The 14,665-nt window shown below is 36.4% G+C and overlaps 1 protein-coding gene across 1 annotated transcript in view; it reads right to left on the bottom strand.

The window, feature by feature from the left end:
- The window catches only part of clint1a (clathrin interactor 1a), a 15,725-nt gene extending 14,308 nt beyond the window's left edge, over positions 1 to 1,417 (bottom strand). Inside the window, exon 1 of the mRNA XM_016552385.1 lies at positions 1,177 to 1,417. Coding sequence (XP_016407871.1) covers positions 1,177 to 1,217 — 41 coding nt within the window. The 5' untranslated portion in view covers positions 1,218 to 1,417. The remainder of the gene's footprint in view (positions 1 to 1,176) is intronic.
- Between the last annotated feature and the right edge of the window lie 13,248 nt (positions 1,418 to 14,665).

The raw sequence follows: 14,665 nt of genomic DNA, 5'->3' as shown, positions 1-14,665 counted from the left end.
AGTGAGAGAGAGAGAGAGAGAGAGAGTGAGAGAGACTGCCTGAATGACTGAGCCTATGCATATGACTTAACCTCCATCAGGTTAAGTCATATGCATGAACAAAATTAGTTTGCAATGCCCTAAGAGTAATGTTGTCGTAATATCCTAATATCTTTTCGATGTTTAGGGGTAGCGTACTCCCTCATGACTGGTGTCAGTGCTATAAAGTTAAGCATCAGCTTCAGCTTTTCCCCCTGTCGTTTATCCCAGCGTTTACCCCTCACGTCATTAGCTCCGCCCTTGCGCCATAGCTAGTGACCAGAAGAGAATATGAGTCGTTTTGAGGGGGAGGGGAGGTTAACGTTTTTGATTAAAGATTAAGAGGGCACATGAATTAAAAAAAAATAATGAAGTGCATGGATCAATTATTTATAATAAACACTACAGTATTCCATTAAAAAATAAGAATTTTCAATTTTGATTTCATGGTGACTTTAAAACACCAGTTTCAGTCTAACAGCAGCAGTTTCCATGAAACTCAAAGGCTCCATTACAGAAGCTACGCAACCACCTTTAAACTTAGTCTTTGTACCAGGATTACACCTAGAAAGTATAAACAGGTTGCCAATTAATCCGCAACTGACACCATACAAATATGTACAAAGAATCGTTGTTCATTTCAGGCTAGCTGATTAGCTTGAATAGTGCCTGACAATAGCTGTCAAACATGAAAAAGTTGTTGCCACTCCAATGCCAAGTTAAACACGTGCTCTTACTTTCATTTTTAAACAATTTTGTCATTCAGAAAGGTTAACAATCAACACGACGGTTTGGCATGTAAAGCACTTTTAAACACAAACGCCGTGTTTTGACAGCCAAGTTTAGCAACTGTCATAAATTAGCCACTGAGAGTTAATAGTAAGGAAGTTTGAGGGCACCGTTTGTCTCGTAAACAAAATTGAGTCGCAATAAACAAGTGAAAACGTCTGATAAAGTATCGTAACCAACTCGAAAACGAAAGTTAAATACACAGGCGAAATACGTTAGTTTTAAGGGCACAACAAAGCTGTAGTTAGCTACTGTGCTAACTCCTGTCTCGAGAGTGCGATGTGACGTCAATGAGTGCGTACGTGTCTCATTTTCAACAGGTATGAGACAGGACACCGAAATACTGTCGAAAACATTCACAATACTCACGCTTTATCAACCAGCTCCCTCACTTTCCACATATTCAACATCTTGGCCGTGTTGTTTTGGCTCTCGTTCGTGAAAACAGGTGTTCCAGCCCTTGAAATCCGCTGGTCGTGCCAGGCGAGCTGTCACGAAAGCCTGAGCATGAACTCTAAAGTTACGCTGTTTCAGACAGCGGTGGAGGAGCGCAGGCCAGGCAGGTTACTACGGAAATGCGCTGTCACCTACGGAAATTTCGTAGGCTGCTTCAGCAGTACACTACATCCTTGATGAGGATATGACATAAACCACATTAGCATAACCTCCCAGAAGTGGTTAGTGAATGTGAACAAAATTAACTCATAGGTTTGTTTCAAATTATAGTGAGAATGAATAAATAAATCAATAAATGAATTCTATATATAATTCTATAAATTATTATTATACAATTATATATATTGAGATTCTAATTAATTCAATTTCAGTTCTCACCAAGCAAAATTCATTTTTAATGTGAATTTAAAGAGATAGAATTAAAGGAGCAAGCTGTCACAATGTTTTACATGTAACAAATTAATTAATCATAAATTGTGTTTTGTTTCATTGTTTTACTTCATTTTCGCTCAATTTTGCTGAAAAGCCTATAACGAGTTCAATTAGCTAATGTTTTTCTGATAATAGAGAATAACAGTGGAATGCTGAAAGACTTCACGGTATGTATACAGAAATTTATATAATAAATAATAACAAAAAAATTACCCTTAAATATTCAAGTGAAAGTATATAAAATATGTTCTATATAAAATATAGCATATATAAAGTTTATTCAGACAAGTTTAAGGTACTGTATGCCACTGCCAAGTTTTATCAGTCACATCTGCCTAAGACAAGTATGAGACATTAACATGGTAAAAAAAGAGTAAATTTCTGGGTGTCAGCTTCAATAGGTAGTCCATTTCTCAGGGGCTGAGATGCCAAGATTTTGTGTGTTCTGGTAGATGGGCCATCTTAGTGACGGGTGAAAATGGAGGCCCTTCCACAAATGACAGCCCCCTGGGAGAGGAGAGCCTCTCATGGAAAACAAGCATTAGGAGCTTCTTGCACACTTTAACAAAATAAATAAATAAATGAAAAAAACAATGAAGAACATCGCAGGAAACTGACAAAAAAGAACCTATTTTACAAAAACAGAGCATGACAAGAGACAGCACTTAACGTCCCCAAATGCACTACACCCATGGGATCTGCTTCAATTACTGCTGCAAGTTCAATGAAGAAAACCATAGACAGCCTGACTGCAAAGACCGAGCTTATGAAGGAAACGCATTCAGAACCGAATCTGTCCGAAAACATTTTCGTTTGGACACTAACATGCGTCTTACCTAGTTAAGTTTTTATTAAACAACAAAATTCCAAATTAGTAACTATGGAAGAAAATATAGACTTATATAGCTACCATGAGCAGTGATTTATCCATCAAATAGTTTTCATATGGAGCTTTGATCAACCATAATATAGCTTGATAATTTTACAATTAAGTTGTTGTTATATTCATTGTTGAATATGTATGTGTTTACAGTCACCTACAGTTTTAAAAACTGATGTCAATTCACATGCTTTAAGAACGTTTATGAAATTCTGCATTTACTTTAATGCAGATTTTGCTGTTAGTAACTGTCAATTTGTAAATATATATATATATATATATATATTCTGTAAAAGTAAATGTCTGAATAAATGTCAAAATATCTGAGAAATGTCAGGAGCAAAACATTAAGTTGGTAGATATGTTATGGTTGTCTTGAATTTATTTTGGCCTTAGATATAAGCAGAGTAACACTAATGAAATGAAAATAAATGAAACGGCTCAAACAGTGGAAATGTAAATTGCATGGACTTCAAAGTGAAATCTGCAAGGGAGATCTTGGCTGTAAATGTACAAAGGCCTCATTGTCGAAAATGGTCCATGAAATAAAGTGAACTGTCAATTTGTATATATATATATATATATATATATTCTGTAAAAGTAAATGTCTGAATAAATGTCAAAATATCTGAGAAATGTCAGGAGCAAAACATTAAGTTGGTAGATATGTTATGGTTGTCTTGAATTTATTTTGGCCTTAGATATAAGCAGAGTAACACTAATGAAATGAAAATAAATGAAACGGCTCAAACAGTGGAAATGTAAATTGCATGGACTTCAAAGTGAAATCTGCAAGGGAGATCTTGGCTGTAAATGTACAAAGGCCTCATTGTCGAAAATGGTCCATGAAATAAAGTGGAATATTTTTAGTCGTCCGTGCTGTGATATTTGATTTTATGCCCCAAAATCAACATTCAGATTTGAAAACAAAAAGTTTTGTGCTGATAAAATAATGTCTCATTTTTTTGTCAAAAATAAATGATGGGAGGAAAATAGCATAGAAAATAACATTTTATCAATATCCAAAACATTGGCATGATGTGAGCTGAACTGTCAGTAGGGGGCACTGTCACACAACATAAATAATTGTCTCTCTTTTCCCTCTTATCATAATATAATCATATTTCAGTCAGTATGTTTCAGCTTTGTTATCATTATAAACACCCTGAAGTGTGGTGGTGCAATAATAGTTGGTGAATAGGTGCAATAATAGCCTACCTATTTGTAATTATAGATAATAGTATACAATTAGCACAGAGTTTGCAGAGCTTGGCAAGACAATCTACCGTACTGTATTTAGATGAGGTTTTACAACACCATATAAACCCCACCGTTTTAACAGAGTTGCTCAACTTCAAGAGTCAACTTCATCTTATAATTACTGTCCCAAAACTGCCTCACAGCACACACACACACACACACACACACACACACAAACATGCTGCATCCTGGTGGAAAAGCAGAAGTGACCTGTCATGCAGAGAGAGGTCAGATGATGGATGATGTGTGGGTGGTTCTATCGCTTGGGAAAAAGACCCAGGGGCTGACTGTGGCCTGTGCAAGGGCCAACAATAACATCCTTAAATAAAACAGCATGAAAAGAGTCCCGTATCCCATAGCCAGTCCAGCGCTGGACTAAGCAATGGGTACAAAATGGAGCAAGAGCTGTAAAATTAGAGCAAATGCCACAAACAATGAACATTGTTTTGTAATGGCATTGTAAAAGGGGAAAAATCCAACTATGCCAAGTTTCTGCAGATTGGAAACATGTGTGGTGAATAAAATAAATAAATAAAAATGTCAGATTTCCCACTCCCACTCTGAAATGATGTGCTGACCACATTTTCATGGGAAACGCTACAGCATAAATGGCAGAAATTAAGTAGTGATCACTGTCCCATGGTCTTCTTTTATAAAAAGACAGTTTTCACTGGCCTCTTGAGACGGCAACATGCGCTCAACAACATTTTGTTTAACAAATCTAACAGGAGTTATAAAATGCTGTGTGTCCATAATGCGCAATTTCGCAGTAAAATCATGTAGGATAAATAACTGAAAAAAATGATAAAATCATCATGTTTAATTGTGTCTTTCTTGAGTATTACAGTAAACAAACACATACTGATTATTGTAAATTGTTTATAATCTCTTACATATACAGCAATATACAAAGACTTGGCATAGAATGAGTTAAAATCCACTCAGTGCTTTAGTTCAATTCCCAACATGTTCCTGTCATTTGTGTGCCCCTGACACATTGTGTTCTGATGCAGAAAGCATCTGCTCTTTTATGGGCAAATTCAATTAGTAATTAAGCTGAATAAAAAAGAGGAGTCAACATCTGGAGCCTTTACATGTTAATGTGATAAACTGAAAAAAGGTAAGATAGGAGAATATGGCGGCGTAAAATGTTCAAGGACGTTGGTCTCACAGATACTTTTTCACATGTTAAGTTTATTCAGCTGTAGAGAAAGGGTTAAATGGGAGATGTCATGTTTACAGAGACCCCGGAGAAGAATGCTCTTTGAAAGACAACTTAAATAATACTCTTTTGATGAAAACTGGTGTATGGAGTTAGGATGCAAAATCACTTTCATTCTCACACCCCCAAATGCCCCTATTCACCAAAACCAAAAAAACAACAGACTGTGGTATTGTTGGCGTGAGGAGGATTCCATAGTAGAAAAACTGAGGGGAATTGAGATAAGACAAGCAAACAAGACCCAGCTGTGGAAAGGTACCATTGGCAAGACTCCAGAAAGAATGGGGAGGGCTTCATCTACACCCACAACCATTACTTAATTAGTCCATAAGGTGAAATTGCACCTATCCAACAATGAATACATAATCTCTATCATCCTTGAGCATTAAACAAATGAATCGCAGAACAAAAGGCAAACAGGCCACAAATAAGAACTCCATCTTGTTATGGGATGCTTTGTGGCAAGTACAGAGTTAAAAACACACAAGAAAAGTGTGAATGATGTCACTCGAATCTTGTTGGTTTCTCATAAACGGCAGGTTTTAATTGAGCCAGAGAAATAAAGATAGTCAGTTGCAGTTAGGAAATACGGGTTCACTGAGCAAGGTTTACTGGAGACGCTGTGCCAGACTACAATTAGACATGTTCTCTACACGGAAAATATTTAAAAGCAGTGTAAAGTACATGGGGGGCTTTATTCATGAATAGATTATGTTTATTTCGTATGAATTCGCATATAAAAAGTGTTGTTGGAAGGCTTTGTTAGTTCTGAATGCTGTATCCACTTTCCTCATTGTTGGCACCATTAAATTAGGCCTTCAATTAGTAATGCAGCTGCTAATAAGTATATAAAACAGAACTCAGAGTAATTCTCTGCACTTACCCATCTGAATCTGTTAATATGAAGTGAAAATATATATGTTTGTCCTACATCTATACGTATATTTTTAAGAAGTGCACATTTTAGCAGTGGATTGAGCTTACACAAGATGTCAGGGAAAACAGAATCTTGCCTTCATCATCACACAGAATGAGCAAATTTGACCGAAGTCAAGGCCGCATGATGGATGCGCACCACCTCAGTAATGGAGACTTGATCGGAGAGATTCAAAAGTTATCTTAGACCGCATTGAAATTGATCAATACCGTGCATTTTCCCTCCCTCTCCAACTTTTCTTTCTCCCACTATCAGCACATCCCTTCATTGGTCTTCATTTGCCCCCGCAAACTTATGAAAATGCTCCGAGATGATTAACACAGACTTAATGACCTGCAAAAACAACAGCAGCTCGTGAGTTTCTTCAATTTGCCGTTGCCCACCTCCCTTCTCCATACAAGGGAACAATATACCCCTGCCTTGCTCTCATAAGGATTCATTACCCTGCTCTGAGATTTCCAGGCCAGGCGAGGGAAGCGTTATTTCCCCTGTGTTGGCTCTCACATTGGCAGGGCCATTACTCTTAACACTCCTGCAAAGGGGCTAATGGGGCAGCTTTACTGACAGAGAAGAGGAGAGGGAGGGGGTGGGGGAGAAGGGGCTGAGATGATATGGTAATCAGAGAGGGAAGGGATTTGGGAATTCCGAGTGCATGGAAGAAGTGGGAATGAGAAGTAAAAATGTAATTTGTTGAACTTGGGCCAAAATTACAAAGCTTTGAAAAATGAAATAATGAGGCAAACTATCGTTCCATTTATGCTCGTGATTATAAAAAAAAAAACATTAATTCAGTGTAATGTTGTTCTGTAATGCGGATACTCATTTACTCTTTGTCATGACAATGTTGAATGGTGGAAGGTGCTAAAAGGTGAATGGGAAAGTAGTGTATGATTACATCGATGCAACACTGTTCCCATTGTAAGTAGACCCTCTCAGTTCCAGAACGAGGAGACACTAAGGTTGTTTTAACCATGCTACAGTGAGCCGTCCCTGCCAATATCCAAGACCTACTACTATTACAGGCCTAACCAGAGAGGGGCAATTACAGGGGCAATTAAACTCAAATGTGGAGATGTAAGATTGGTGGGGACCCCAAAACGCTGCAAGCATTCTGAGACTTGAGAGAATGAATGCTGGGGGTCAACAGTCTGCCTATAGGTCAAACTACTTATGTAAACATGAACGTGGGTTTTAGAGGGAAAAAATTGAATAAAAAACTTGTTGTTTAGAAATGGAACAATATAAACAGATCTTAAAAGGTAAAGAGTTTCCATATGTGATGCAGAATTGTCAACCAAATCCAAATAAATGTATTACATGTGCTTGAAGGCATAGATGCAGAATAGTATTTACCTGGTGGTTTATTAAAATAGATAGCCAATTAATATGCAAAATAATTAACAATTTAACCAATTCCTAAATAAACTGGCATTGTGGTCTTAATCTTAAGCTTAATGCTGTATTTATTTGTTCTTAACACACTATCAGGCTGTGTATTAGTGATTTAAAAAAAATTTTCTGCAGGTTACATTGTTATGACAGAATTGTTACAAAAACTGGAATGTTATCAACGTTAAAGGTCTAAGTAGATGTATGGAACAGTTATGTACATTAATTATAAAGTATAAAGCAGTATGTAAACTAGTACATAGACAACAATAAAAGTGCCCTTTGTGTACTAAAGTGATTGATGTATAAAAACTGGAGAAAATTTGATTTCAAACTTAGATATTTAAGATCATCCTTCAAGAGTCTTCTGTCCCTTTAATGTAAAATCTGTGTCTGGGGAAAAAAAAAGCGATAGACTAATATTGTTTAAGTCCTTTGGTCCCATGGTGCATAATGTCATCATCTCCCACAATGCATTGCTTAGCACTGTGCCCTTGACTTCCCCCAGTCCACAGTCTCAGCCAATCAGGCGCCTCCTCCAGGGACCAAACCTCATTAACTGCTTACAGAAAGATATTCTCTATTTAATTGCTCTTCTTAATAGACCCGAGTAGCATGGAGGAGTGACAGCTGTATACATACATGCACACACACTCTCACAAATCCAGATACATGTACAAATTCTTCAAGAAAGAATTAATGTTCATATAGTATAAACTGAATGCATTGTATAAGACAGAAAAATGTGAAGAGGAAGAAGAGAAACGGGAATCTCGACCTGTTTCCCAACTGTAGTCCTCCACAAACCATAATCCGAAATTCACAGGCACCATTTGGCAGTCGTTCCGTTAATCCCATCCCGCCTGGTTTGCAGGAAAAGATGCAGGGGAGATGTGGGAAATAAGTTACAGCTCTCATCACGTCTGCCTTTGGGACAACAGCTTACAGAAAGCTGTCATTTGGGAAACCGGGCTGTAATTGCTTTTTGTGTATTAAAGAGAAGTGTCAGGGCCAAAGACAGAAAGGGCTCGCTTGTGTTCCACAAGAGACCCCATCGCATGAATGCATTCATCCAATGTCTTTCGTTAAGAAGATCCTTGCGCGTTTCCCATTTTTCAAACAAAAGAGGAATTAAGGGCCTATTGGTGAGGTGGCGAACAGGGGGGGGTCTTTGTGGAGGGACACATGGGACAAGGAGAGTTGCATTGTCTCTGCGCACACATTGTTTTCCTGTAGTCACAATGAAGCTGTGAGTCAGTCTGGCAGTCAAAGCCAAGGTCAGACCTGAGGAGAGGCAGGGGCTCTAGAGGCACGGCGATGTTAAACGCCCTCATTTTAACCACACTGTACTTCCTCTCTCAAGCACAGATGGGTGGTGACATGCAGGGAGAGTGGAGAAGCGTAAAGCTGTCCCAGGTGGAGGGTAAAAAGGTATGTAATTATGTATGTTGCATGACAACATATTATGATCCCGTGGAGTGTAAAGGCTTTCGCAGAGGTCCAGGCCTTTGTGTCTGCAAATAAATTTCCAGTCACTCAGTACAACACATTGATTCACATTAGCACACAACATTTTGCTTTAAAATAAAACATATTTAATACAAATGCTTTAACAATATGCATTTTTTAAGACATAAGTCAAGAGTTTCTTACATTACAAAAATAATGATCTATATTAGTTTAGGTATTTTGTCTTATTTTTCGTCATTAACATTTAGACTTTGCATAAGATACTTTTTTTTTTTAAAGAATGTCTTCTTCATTGTCAAATATTTTTTCTTGTTTTAAGCACAAATCAAACTATTGTCAGTGAAGCTTATGCTTAAATGGGAAAAAGAAAAACATTTAATTAGGTATGAGCAATAAACTTAGTCTTATGTTTTATGTCACGTTTTTATGTCTCAAGTAAACTCATCTAGATGATGTTTAGATATTCTTACAGAGAAAAGACAAAAAATTATAAACATATATATATATACACACACACACACACACACACACACACACACACAGTATCTCTGGGGCACTAGCCCAACTAGAATGTGACATCTTTATATTAATATATGGTGTATTACTGGACTTTTTTCAGTACAAACATTTTCAATATTTTCTTTCATTTGTTTCATCAAACCATGTAAGCATTTCCCTCTTCTCTCAGCTCAATAATATAATTATAAGAGCACCAGAATGTTGTAGGTCTTTTATAATTCCACATTCCACTTTATGTCAATAGATTCTGAGCTGTGACAAAAGTTTGGCTTCCATTCACTTCCCATTATGGACTAGAGAGTGGATTGTTGTTTGTCTTTTAATACAGTAGAACAAACATACTCTACATTTATCTCCACCTTGTCTATTTGTTTACTTCTATACCTCCACTCTTTCCACTAACAGTAATGGAAAACATAAACATAAACATTAATAAAGAAACAAGTGAAAACATGCACACTGCTGATGGTGTTCTTCGGGCCAATTGCACATATAGAAGCAATTAAGACTATTGGAATGAAAAAATCCTATATTAGCATTAAAGACTACCTTAGGCCAAAAGTGTTGCTTAGACTATTTGGTTTTCAATGATCAGAGCAATCTGCTCTCTGTTAAGTTATTTAAACAGCTCCACTACAATGTAACCTATACATTTCAAGAAATCATACAAAATCACTCTGCACCAAATGCACTTAAGCAGCTGATAAATTAAACAAAACTGATTTCAATTAGGAAGAGGTGAATGAATATTGTAAGTGCAGGCACACAGTGTAATGTGAGGGGCAGAAGAAATTAACCTCATATTTAATCACTGTCACACCAGACAGAACAACAACAGAAAATGACAAAACTCTCTCCCATGATGCTGCACAGTTTGACTGGAAAGATGCTTGTGACAGGTTGCTGTAATCTTGGGAGATTATCCAGCATAGAGGTAATTCATAACCCATCACAAACAATTACGTGAATGCATTCCGCATCAACAAGCCGGTAACATCGTGATCCATGTGAAATTCAATCAAGTCACCTTTCTTCCGGGCATTTTTAACACTTGAAAAGACGTCGGTGCCTGAATGACCACTGAACGTGAATATTTATGATAGGACTGGATTATCTTTTATTGTTTTAGGAAACCCTAAAGACTTTATACAAAAACAATTGTTCTTTTAATTTTGGAGGGCTGGGATAAACAAAGGTGTCTGATACATACACCACAATTCTAAAAGAAATCAATATTCAGCAAGAGCACATTAAAGGACAGTTTTAATGTTACAAAAGATTTCAAATAAATGCTGTTTTTTTTTTTTTTACTTTCTGTTCATCAAAGAATCATGAATAAAATGTATTAGAGTTTCCATGAAAATGTTAAGCGGCACAACTGGTTTCAGCATTGATAATAATAATACATGTTTTTTTTATTTTTTTTATTTTTTTGAGCAAATCAGCATATCAGAATGATTTCTGAAGGATCATAACACTGAAGTCTGGAGTAATGGCTGCTGAAAATTCAGCTTTGTCATCGCTTTTAAAATACAAGTTTTTAAAATACATGAAAACAGTTATTTTCAATTGTAATAATATTTCATAATATTACTGTTTTCGCTGTATTTTTGTTTAAATAAATGCAACCTTGGTGAGAATAAGAGACTTCTTTCAAAAACATAAAAAAATCTTAACAACCCCAAACTTTTGAACAGCAGTAAAATTTACAATCACATGCTGACTATCAGTACACATTTAAGTTTCCTGCAAAATTCTTAAAGATTTTATGAAACATTCAGTGTACCCAAATAACTGACATGGATATCAAAGATCAGTCATCCATTGCTAACTGTGTCAAGCCTTTGTTGTGGCACTAATGGAGAGATTCAGAACGTGAGGAAGAGGTGGTGACCTGCCATGCATGCATGTCTGAAAGCACGTTGAATACATCCCCACAAGCTGCTCTATACCCATTTACATAATTTACCCATTGCACCCATATGCTAGCAGGACAAACGCCATTGTTCCTGTGAGGGTCGTCTGAACACTCCTTCTGTGTTCCGGTCTTTGGAGAACACACAGGGAGAGGCTGCCCAGTCATGATTAGCTATTCTGCTACTCCTCCCAAACAGCAGCCCAGCTAATGCTGTTTTTGTCCATCTGTATTACTAAGGAGGAACTGGCCCCTAAATGCCACTGATAAGTATACAAGTGCAAAATCGGATCAGCAGCTCTCTTTCTCTCTCTCCCTCCCACATACACACACTAACTCTCTTTCTTTCTCTCCTTTACGTTCTTAACTGGGCTCGAGGCCTCTAAACAAGTGTCGTCCCTGGTGGCAGTTGGTGGCAAAGAGCTCAGTAGTTGTCAGTGCTCAAAGAAGGGTGACTGGGACAGGCTCCAGCCCCCGAGAGTGAATGAATTCCCACTGTTTCACAAAGCAGCACAGATTAGCACTGTTGAAGAGGGAACACTTCTATAGAAGGACCAAAGTATACAGCCAAGATGGCTTAGATAAGTAAGGGTATATGTATATGATTCAATCAGAATTTGAAAGGCCCACACAAGCTCCAATGTCCAAAACTGTATGCAAAGCACTACATAGTTATCACTGCCTCTCTATTTTTTCTTAAATCTACGTAAAGGATATTTACCCCCTACAAAACTGAATTAATTATTTTCTCTGAAACAAACTAATGAATGAATGAATGATTTAATTAATGAATAAATAAATAAATGTATTAGAAGGTTTCAGAAAGATGTTGAGCAGTGAGAATTTTATTTATTTATTTATTTCAAATGTATTAGGTCACACAAAAGGTAAAATATTATGTAAAGATGAATATTTGTTTATGTTATTTGTATATTATAAACGTATATTGTAAATAAATTATTATATAAATTAAATATTTTTAAATAAACTAAAAAATAAATACATTAATAAATGAATAAACGAAAGATAAAAATGACGAATAAAAGGATTTTAGAAAGATGTTAAACAGTGAATATTATTTAATATACAGTATATATATATAACGCATATATTACATTAGTATTATATTACTATATACAATAAATATTTTTAAATAAATAAAATAATTGTGTATGTATTAGAAGAGTATCACAAAGATGTTGAACAGTGAGCATTTGTTTGTTTATTTTTTTATAATGTATTATACAGTCTATGGTATTAGGTCATACAAAAAGATAAAATATGATGAAGTTTGCACTGGTTATTTTTTATAATAATTTAATAATTATTATTAAATAACTGTAATAAATGTAATAATAATTTAACTTAAATATTTTAAATAGATAAAAATGACGAATAAAAGGATTTTAGAAAGATGTTAAACAGTGAATATTATTTATTTATTTTTTTACATTTATTTATTTATTCATTCATTCGTTCATTTATTTATAATTATTAAAAATGTATTAACAATAATAATTTTCAATAAATTGCTTACATGATGACATGATCACATCAAGCCAAAAGAGGGCAGCATAGAGCTACTAGGAAACGTATCCTGTATTGACGCTGTCTGTCATCGTCTGGTCGGGCTGTGAGTGCTTAAGTAAAATTGTGGTACTTCATCAATGGATTTTACTACACACATTGCAGTGAATAGTGAGTGCACCTGACACTTTACAGCTTACGGCAACAAAAATGTGCATGTGAATTGCTAATAGGCTAATCAATAAAATCAATCAAAGTAAAACGAATAGCCTAAATAAAGAAACAATGTTGATGAATGTCCGAACACATATTAGCCTACAACATTTTCTGCTTGTGATTCTGTAAAACGATGTTTCAGGTCAACCCTAACTCTAAATGTGTTATTGCACAATGGAAATCACTTGTAGATTAGCTACTTATCAGCCTTTACAATTCAGTATGTTGCTTTTTGATCTAAAGTCTACATTTGATATCCTATTTACACAACATCCAAATAGATTATGCACATTTTTGGGGTTTAATATTATTTTCCCATAACAGTCAGTAAAAATACTTTACAAGTGTATTGGCAATAAACAATATTCCTAGCATTGCATTTCCATTCTTTTCCACTAAACTAACTTAAGTAGAGAGTTTATTACAAACAAGCACTGAAATAAACCAAAACAAATGATCTTTTATGTATCATTCGAGGAAAATATTTATATGTTACCACAATACTGACTTACAGGTCTAAAATATGTTGTTATTCAAATGGAGACATAAATCTACTCCTGATGTTTTGATCAGCACTTTAATAAAAAACAAGAAAATATTTGGTGCAGTGACAAAGAATCCTCTGTCAGTATCTTTAGTTCTGGCACGTCCGGCTGAGGGCATGTGAGGCACATGATGGGGCAGGGGCTCCTGCAGATGACAGATCAGTTGAGATGTAAACATTATTCTGGAGACATTTATGGACCGCGCTGTGTGGCAGGCGGCATTGTTTATGTTCTCCCTCTGTAGTGAACAGAGAAGTCATATTTGACTTGCGTGCAGCACAACATCATACAATTTTAATGACTCTTAAGTATCACATTTTCCTCCCCATTCTTCTCGAAACGAAATGGCTTTATATGCATCATTGACACTTGTTGGTTTGTGGTGACATTTTTATAATTCCAGCCAGGGCTCTGCTATTTATTTACGTGCAATGGACCTTTTTTAGTTGAAAAATGGCGCAATCATGCCACGGCATTAATCGCTGGCATTTCAGAACGCTGACAGATTTTAAGTGCCCATGTGCCACCAGAGCTCTGCTGCAGTGCAAATGGTGCATTCAGAGTTTAAATTGTTCAAATTTTCTTCCAGGTTATGCCCCAAAAGGTACAAAAGCTGACACTGGGGCAGTACCTTTTTTTTTTTTTTTTTTAAGTTACTCCTTTGGACCTTATTTACCCCTAAAGGTGCATATTTGTACCTTAAAGTACCTAAGTGGAAAACAAGTGACTCCAATAGACTAGCACTAGCAGGTTTATGAACATAGAGACACCAAAACCTGTGAAAAAGTCCCTCTAGAAGTGCTGTATTTCTCTCATATGAATGGAGGCTAACAGGGTTAACAGGTTCAGGTGCCTTGCTAAGCGCAGGTAACGGCTGGATTTGGCACAGTTATGGACTCGTGTTTTTCAGTTGAGTCAGCCAGCGAGGGATAAGGATGGGACAAATGCCCCTTCAAAAATAGCAGGGGGCAGCTGGTGCGTGCAGTCTTTCAGCAGACCCCTCCCGGGCCGGGACATTGAGGCTGGTACATTAACTCTGGTCCTGTACGGCCTCTCCTCAGCTTTGGGCCAACACTTTAAAGGTTAATGT

Source organism: Sinocyclocheilus rhinocerous, unplaced genomic scaffold (genome assembly GCF_001515625.1).
Source record: "Sinocyclocheilus rhinocerous isolate Xijiao unplaced genomic scaffold, SAMN03320098_v1.1 scaffold584, whole genome shotgun sequence".
NCBI lineage: Eukaryota > Metazoa > Chordata > Actinopteri > Cypriniformes > Cyprinidae > Sinocyclocheilus > Sinocyclocheilus rhinocerous.
This window is presented reverse-complemented; position numbering and strand designations above follow the sequence as displayed.